Here is an 8413-nt window from a genome sequence, read left to right as displayed (position 1 = left end):
ACTCCGCACAGTGCGTCAGTGTACAATTTTTTAGAGAAAAAACATGGTCATGATTTTGAGAAAGTTCCGGGAAATGGGAAGAGTGAATGCAAATTTCAATAAGAGCTTCTTAAAGCAGAGACTTTGCCCTATAAAATAAAAAAAAACTTTTCAATTCGACCAGTTTTCGCGAAGTTACGCTTATTTGAAATTCGCCAAATTTTGATGTAAATTTCTTGTTGCGTTAATTTTTTTGACCAGTGTATTTTATTTCTTTAAAACGGTGCAGTAAAGACTATTGAAACTCGGTAGAAATTTTCATCTATTCGTATACTAGATGTATAAAAAAATTCAAAACACTGGTACTATTTCTTCATTTTTTTAGCTGTTTTATCCGTGAAGATCGGCTTTTCCCATAAGAGTACGTGTAAAATCAGTGTAAATTAAAAGTTATATCTCAGCAACCGTTTAGTGGATGCATTTTTACTTTTCTGCAATAAATTAGGAAGACTAAAAGAATAATTTCGCAAATTTTTAGCGACTTTGTACTATTTTGAAGATAGGTCCGATACATCCTTAAGAAAGTATACCATAAAAATAGAGAATGTAAGGACAAGAATACTAAGAAAATAGAAACGTTGAGTGTATACCTATTTTCTATCTTTCCGTAATAACTTTGTATTTTAGCTGTAGTTTGCACGTACTCAATGTTGGAGTACGTTATTTTCTTCGATTTGTCAGAATGTGGAATGTGTCCAATAATTCTCGCAGAAAAATGTGTCGTATCGTGAATATATAACACCATCAACTTTACCTTGTCATTTCTGTGAATAAGATCTTTGAAATATTGAATAATTAAATAATACGACGAGATAATAGAAAAATGACTTACATCTGTATATTCGTCATTGGCGCATCGATTTCAGAAAGGACGCAATGTCTGAATACGCACTTATTTTGCGTTTGCTCTTGGCAAGAGCCAAACGATTTTACATTGTCACATAAAGCATAGTTTTTCTTATTCCTCTCTAATGTAATTGTTATTTGCTAGAATTAAATTTCACAAATAACTAAAAGCCGTAATAAAAATTGATACTTTGAGCAATAACATATCTCGCCAACTTACCTGAATCTTGTTTTCCATTTCGGAAGATATTTGTTTATCATCTATTCGTTTCAGTATTCTTATTATGCTTGGAAGTTGTACGTCGTTCCTCTCGTCAAGAATTATATTAATTTTACAGTCTTTAGGATTCTTAAATTTAAAATAAAATCAGTTGCGGAATATTTAAATGTAAGTTTAATCTGTTTAGTAAAATAGAAGAGCAATTTTATTTTAATAATTACCTGCGCTAAATTATCTAAAAGTACAGAAAACCTATAATTGAATTGAGTTCTAAATTTCAATAATACGGAATGATGTATCAGCCATTGAATGTTAACGAAATTAAGTTCAGACAGTACTGGATCAGTACATATCAATACTGGATAGTGACCGCATATACATGACAACCAGGATTCTTTTAAAGCTGCAAAATACACAAATCTGTTATAAATTGTCAAAAGATTAAAACACATATTAATTTAAACAAACAATAAACGAGGGAGTGTAAAAGTTGCCATAAAAGAGAGGGATTTTTCGTCTGAAAGGGAAATCTGCTAAACATGTTTTGCTACCTTTTTAAGAGGTTTTCAAAAACAATATTTGACTGTGTCGCTAAAAAAGATGGCTGAAGGATCCTTTTAAGATCGAAAGAAGAAAGAAGCGATGGCTGCGTTCAGTAGAAAAAAACTGCCTTGCAAAAGTTGTAAAGTTCGCAAATTTGATTGGAGTATGCTCTTAAATTCTGCCATAATTAAGAGCACACGCCAATTAGATTCAGGATTTTTACAACAGTTGCAAAGCATCTTTTTCTACTGAACGCGACCATCGTTCATTTTACCAGGTAACTGCGAGAAATATTCACGATGAATGAATGTTTTTAAAACATCTCTCAAAATAGTTGTGTTTTAGTTTTAAAAGAAGCACTACATTTCCATTTAATAAACTCTATACGAAATTGTATAGGAATGCACATGGGTGAGAATTAAAGGGCATTTGTGTAAATTAAATGTTAAATAAAATTAAAAAACGCCGACTTTTTAGTGTATTCCGACGATTTAGACAAACCCTCATTAAAACATGCACCCAAAAATACTGTGGTATTAATCCATATACATATAAATTATAAAATATTTATACTTTTACATCCCCTCTTTTAAGTATAAGAGTAAACCTTTCTTAATGCAATTAAAATCTAATTACCAGCCTCAGTAATCAAATTAGCATCCGTTACCGATTTAAAGGGGATTCAAGTTCGAACTCTGGGGTGATATTTTTGCAACAAGTTCTTTAAAAGCTTATTAGCATAAAAAATTTAATCAATTACGATTCAAGTATGTGGGTTTACTGTTTCAACAAAATTTTTTAAATCGATAAATAATCGGCAGACAGTTTGCTAAGTTAAAAAAAATATACAAAATTTACACAGAACTATTACTATTAGACTACCAAGGTCCGCCCCGATCGAAAATGGTATCTTCCCCGATTAATTATAAAATATCATTATACCTCGTATTTCGATAGATTTCATTTCTTCATGAATTAGCAGAGTTTCCTTTGTCGATATTAAAAATCTGTTTAACTCTTCGGCTTCCTCAGCATTTACACATATTATCGCTGTTCTCCATTTTTTGTAATCATCTTTCAATAGGCCTAGATTGAAACAGTTCAAAAATATACTATCTTGCATATAGTTAATCGACATTGGTACGACAAAATTTTTATATCTTACTCATAGGTTTGCTTACCTAATATTTTTTTATTCTTCTCTGTAGATTTCAAAATGCTAACTCTCGGAAATACGGACTTGAAGACAACAGCTTCTAGAAATGACGAGATGCATATACACGGATTATGTACCGCAGCCATTACAAAGTCCCTAATCTCTAGTGTCCAGTTTGTTGCCGACATAATCATTTGTAATATCGGTTTACTGTCCCCTCGTGGTTCACGATTCTCGATTACCTTATGCTTCTTGAAGAGTTTCATTAACTATTGGAAAATAAAACAGTTTAGAGATTTTCTGTCACAAGTAATATTAATTGTGAGTACAAATGGTTTCACTGACCGAGTCGAAATAATTATTCAAAATTACATCGGCATTATCGAGTACTAAATAAGAAAGTCTATCGAATGACAATAGAGTTTTGTATGAATTCATAAATCGAACCAAGTATTGCGGCGTGGTTACTAAGATTTGGCAGCCGTTATATATCGTTGCCTGAAAGAAGGAAACATTAATTTGTCTCTTAAATAATCAGTTCCTCTTCACCTTTTCAGTACAATAATTATTTGTCGCTTAGCGTTATCGAACGGCCGAGGAAGCACGATATTATTTATTTACAATTACAGAGAAATTATATTTTTTGTAACATTTTCTGAAATAATTAATTTGTATTTATTGGTGGATAATAGCAGAAATGTTTAAAACACGTATATTCAAACACTCAATCGTACAGAAACGCTTGCCTGTATCAGACTACATATTGAAGATTGAGGATTATGATTGAAAATAGAATTCGATCGAAATGAATTAAACTTATCCGACTGATCAAATTCGAATCTTCAAATTGCAATTCTCAATCCTTCATGCTTAGTCTGACTTGGGTTTTAGTGGCTGTTGACTTAAATCAACGATTATACTGAAAAGGTTGAAAAATGCTGAACATTTTTGTAAAGACATAAATAAATTTACCGCTATTGATATATCCGACTTGCCACTAAATGCTGCGACGGATCTTACGTTATTAGATTCTCGCAGAAGTGACTCGCACAAAGATTGAATGGAGATCACCTCATGTGCCGAGGCACATAAAATTAACGCCAACGGATGAGTCGCCTTACTCATTTCCTAAAACAGGTATTATTTACATCAATTAATAAAGATTTTTTTATACATTCAGCTCCCTTTTACGCGGTTTTTTGTGAGATTTAAAAAAATTATGTATCTACAATTTTAATTATAAATATTAATTACACAAATATAAGAATGCACAAAAAGTGTGTAAGAAAAAATAGAATTAGATGCAGATTTTATCGATGTAAATTAAGAAATTGTTCGCTTATACCATGATTGAAAAGCCTGATAAAAAGCCTGATTAAGATATCTAATTTTTCTATAACATTCGTATAAACATAATGTTATTTTACATTTGGATATGTAGCTATCTGACCACAAACAGCCATTACGCATCCGCTCGTTTTACCACATTGTGACGGTCCGATAGCAACAACGTTCAATCCACTGTTTATAGCTGGCCATATATAAGATTGAAGTTTCATCGGTCTGGAAGACTTAATTATCTTTATCCAACCCTTAAAAAAAGGTACTTTAAATATATTTCTATTGATCGTTTTATTAATCACTCTTAGCGACTCAAATCCATTTACTAAATTATATACCTCGTGTACACCTTTAGAATACTTGAGATTTGTCACGTCATTCAAAACACCACAGTCGATTGAGTTGTGCACCAAAATCCTGTCACTGATAACAGTCAGCAAAAGCATAAAAGACATGAATATTTCCATATAACCAATATACGTATGTAAATAATCTTACTTGAGAGAAAATTTTGTTTTTAACTCGATAATTTCGTTAACGTATGTCGCCTTGTCCCTTTTTTCTCGATCCCTTGAGAACTTTACGTGTAAAACGTACCATTTTTTATTAAGTTGTTCCGGTTCTCGAATTTTAAGTTCTGTACACTTCAACAAATCTAAATACCAATCAAATTATTCAAAAGTTATTAAATCTATTTTTATAAATAAGAACTCGGAGATATTCACACACCTCCTTCTATATAGAGCGCATGATGATTAATGAATAAGGCTTCACTTAATGACATGACAGTGTTGTCAATGGTAAAATAAAATTCGCCATATTCTCTGCCATTCTTTTCGTCCGTGATTAAATGATCAAAGTATACAACTTCGAACGCGCTGAGAAGGCGTTTTGTAAATTGAATCGCTTCTTTGGTCCACTTTTCTACAACACTTTGCAAAATCGCGATTTCTTTAAACATTCGTGAGACTAAACAACGACCGTAATTGAAACAAAACTTACACTGCTTTAGAACCATTTGAAATAAGTCCATTCTTTTTCATGCAGATCGGTAAGATACCAAATACACCGACGGTCTTCGTTAAATACTTGTCAGGGATAAAATCGTGTGGAAGTATATGAAACTTATCCCTAGTCAATTCAACAACAGTCCCGTGATCCACTAAAAGAATACAATATTTTCCGTCCTCTTCAATGTAAGTTATTAAACCGCGGCAAATACACGATGGAAATTTTATCGCAGTGTCGTTAAGTTCCATAAAAACCATCTGCAAAGTAAAGAGTATCTTACATTGTGAGATACGTAGCTTATATACAAGATATTACAAGAGTATAACTTGGGATGATGTGGCTCTGTGCGAGCATGAACGACTAACAATAACAAGGTCTCGGGTTCAAACCCATCGCTTATCCCGCATATTTTTAAACTAAATAACAAGCAAATAAGAGAAAATCAAGTACAAGGGCAATTATAATTCATATGGCGAACACGAAACTTACGTCGCCAATTTTGGCCGCTCTCCGATCGTACTTTACTTTCTTCAAATAATCGTCGGTTTCAATAAAATTTAATAACTTGTTTTGAATTATACGGAGGGCCTCTTCGTGTCTTGCACTTTCGTAAACCCTTATGATAAACGGATCTTGTACGTTTCTTATTCTTATTGCCTTGGCTCTAGCAGGAATGGTCTCTAAAAGATTTTTAACAGTTAAATGATTGAACTTCTCTAAGGTACCACTGCTCTAAATAAGGTGTAAACATTATTGATATAAATATCACCTTGATGCTCACAAAATTTGGCCATCTTTCGAGACTTGCGGCTCTGAAATAAAAAGATTTGTAGGATATTACAATTGATGTAAACAATTTTTTTACTTAATTCGGATCAAGATATACTTTTATTTCTTTGCAGTTTCCTTTATATATATCTGTCACATCTTATCCTACCTTATGATTGTCACGTGCAATTGCTGATTTTTCGATAGGAACCGGCATTTTTTCTGACAAGTGCGCAAAAATATATATTTGCTCTGATAATAAATATATATGATTGCAAGTGATTTTCTCTGATCTTGTCTAAGGTCTTTGGCAAGCAGGAGACTCTGATCACTGTTAGTTTCAAAAATAAAACTTGAAATACCAAATGATACCAAATGATAATCTGCACGAGTTTGTCAAGCGAGAGTAACTTACCTCTCGGAGAACGAAAAATATCTCTCTTTTCGATGGTTAATGCTCTAAATCGGGAGGAACTCGATTTAGAAGTTTGGTTCGAGCAATGATTCGCGTAATCCGAAGCTGCATGGAGAGATAATCAAGGTTGTAAACAAAGAAATAGCCTCAAAGTAGTATAAAAGTAGTAAACAATAAAATAACCCTGAATTAGATATGGTGATACTGAAGAAGAGCCTCTCACTCTCCGTATGCGATGAATTCACAGGATCGTGTATTTTGGCCTGTAAAATACGAATCTGCGAGTTAAAATCGTCGCCCGGCACTAATAAGACAGCTATAAATTGTTCAAATCTGACAGTTGTGGGGTTAGGATACCTGTCGTACCGACACCAACCGACGCTATACGGGCGCAGACTGACCGAGCATGCGTAGTGACGTAATAGTGCGCGAAATTTGAATTGTGATGTTAAAGCCTATCATACAATGCCAGGCAACAGGCAATAAGAATAGGGAATAAAATTTTGGATTTGTCGGAAATTTTCTTCCAACCAATCCAACGCGTCAGAAATTCTATTCCCTGTTCCTGTTGCCGGTTGCCTGGCATTGTGTGATAGGCTTAACTCTTTCTTCACGCAAGTGAGGTCCATGCACCCTACCAAAGGCCTCTCTCGCACCCGCCCCCGCTGTGTGTGTGTGTGTTATAAAAATTGTTAAAAAAAAGTATGCATTTAGCTAAAGTAGAGAATACTTCGAATGGTATTGAATAGTTTGAGCAGAATATATTCTCTGCTTTAACCAACCCAAGGAAAAATGAAAAGTCAAGATGACGTCAGTTTGATGTCATATTGACCAAAATATGACACAAATCTGGTCAATATGACATCAAATTGACGTCATTTTGACTTTTCATTTTCCTTGGGAAAAGCTCAAACTATTCAATACCATTCGAAGTATTCTCTACTTTAACTAAATGCAAACTTTTCAAACAACTTTTATGAGACACACACACACTCACACACACACTCACACACACATACAGCGGGGGTGCGTTGCGGGGGGGGGGGGGCTTTCGGCCCCCTCCCCGCACCTACCCTGCCGGTAGGGTGCGTAGAGCTCACTTGCGGAAAAGAAGAATCATTCGTGGTCAACGGATATTTAGCGGATATGAACGCGGTATATACATCATATCTCTAATTTCGCGCACTATTACGTCACTATGCATACTCGGTCAGTCTGCGCCGTTCCCGCGTATAGCGTCGGTTGGTATCGGTACGACAGGTATCCTAACCCCACAACTGTCAGATTTTAACAATTTATAGTCTTATTAGTGCCGAGCGACGATTTTAACTTGCAGATTCGTGTTTTACAGGTCAAAATACACGATTCTGTGAATTTTTATCACAAACGAAGAGTGAGAGGCTCTCTTTCAGTATTACCTTGGATATCTGCTGAGAATAACTGCAACACACATCTTCTTCTTCTCTGGTTATTGGCTCCCGGCTCACAGACACTGAGCCGACACGGCCACGTCGAACCAATAGATTTAATGGTATTGCTTGGAATGTAGTGAATTGAACGATGTAATGGCCCGGTAACCGGGCCACGCGCGGGATGATGCAATCCCGCAGGATCAAAAATTTATCTTCCGTCGGAAGACGTGTGAACCGCTCGACGGCCCAGACGGAACTCACTACACACACAAATCAATGGAAAAGTTAAAGATGCGAATCAGCTCCCTAACTGAGAGCAATATCCCCCCCCCCAAAAAAATACCTGAAAATAATCAACCGTAAATTGTTGCTGCTTCTTCTTCTTCTTTTTCTTCTTCTCCTCTTTTATGACTTGATCCTAAGACTGGACACAAAGCGTAAGTTGCGAACTGATGTTTTCCAAGGAAAGCCTCAAAACACCCAACCAGGCCTTTTTCTTTCTCTACAATCTTTCCCACAGACTTCTATATACCTTGATGTAAACTCCGCTGTTCTTACAGCACGTGTCAGAGACCTTTGACTATATAATCATGGACTGCTAGTTGCCGCATTCAGGCTGTAATCAACATCACGAGCGCCACCATAGGATAAATGGCAGAAAA

At 35.0% G+C, this 8413-nt stretch overlaps 1 protein-coding gene across 4 annotated transcripts in view; it reads right to left on the bottom strand.

The window, feature by feature from the left end:
• LOC105557196 (putative ATP-dependent RNA helicase TDRD12) overlaps positions 1-8363 on the bottom strand; it is a 13106-nt gene extending 4743 nt beyond the window's left edge. The window contains exons 1-19 of one of the 4 annotated variants that reach the window (XM_012004380.1): positions 8095-8363; positions 7758-8011; positions 6340-6444; positions 6094-6276; positions 5926-5968; positions 5646-5836; positions 5148-5413; positions 4875-5077; positions 4644-4800; positions 4484-4568; positions 4232-4396; positions 3777-3932; positions 3150-3302; positions 2830-3073; positions 2591-2734; positions 1327-1508; positions 1106-1234; positions 872-1026; positions 630-803 (exon numbers count right to left, since the gene is read on the bottom strand). In XM_012004380.1, coding sequence (XP_011859770.1) covers positions 630-803; positions 872-1026; positions 1106-1234; positions 1327-1508; positions 2591-2734; positions 2830-3073; positions 3150-3302; positions 3777-3932; positions 4232-4396; positions 4484-4568; positions 4644-4800; positions 4875-5077; positions 5148-5413; positions 5646-5836; positions 5926-5968; positions 6094-6141 — 2495 coding nt within the window. In that variant the 5' untranslated portion in view covers positions 6142-6276; positions 6340-6444; positions 7758-8011; positions 8095-8363. Of the gene's footprint in view, positions 1-629; positions 804-871; positions 1027-1105; positions 1235-1326; positions 1509-2590; positions 2735-2829; positions 3074-3149; positions 3303-3776; positions 3933-4231; positions 4397-4483; positions 4569-4643; positions 4801-4874; positions 5078-5147; positions 5414-5645; positions 5837-5925; positions 5969-6093; positions 6277-6339; positions 6445-6522; positions 6825-7757; positions 8012-8094 lie in introns of those variants that run through there. The other 3 variants (XM_012004379.1, XM_012004377.1, XM_012004378.1) reach the window with 3 other exon arrangements.
• Between the last annotated feature and the right edge of the window lie 50 nt (positions 8364-8413).

This window comes from Vollenhovia emeryi, unplaced genomic scaffold, assembly GCF_000949405.1.
Source record: "Vollenhovia emeryi isolate VEMERY1.0 unplaced genomic scaffold, V.emery_V1.0 DF939572.1, whole genome shotgun sequence".
Classification (NCBI taxonomy): domain Eukaryota; kingdom Metazoa; phylum Arthropoda; class Insecta; order Hymenoptera; family Formicidae; genus Vollenhovia; species Vollenhovia emeryi.
This window is presented reverse-complemented; position numbering and strand designations above follow the sequence as displayed.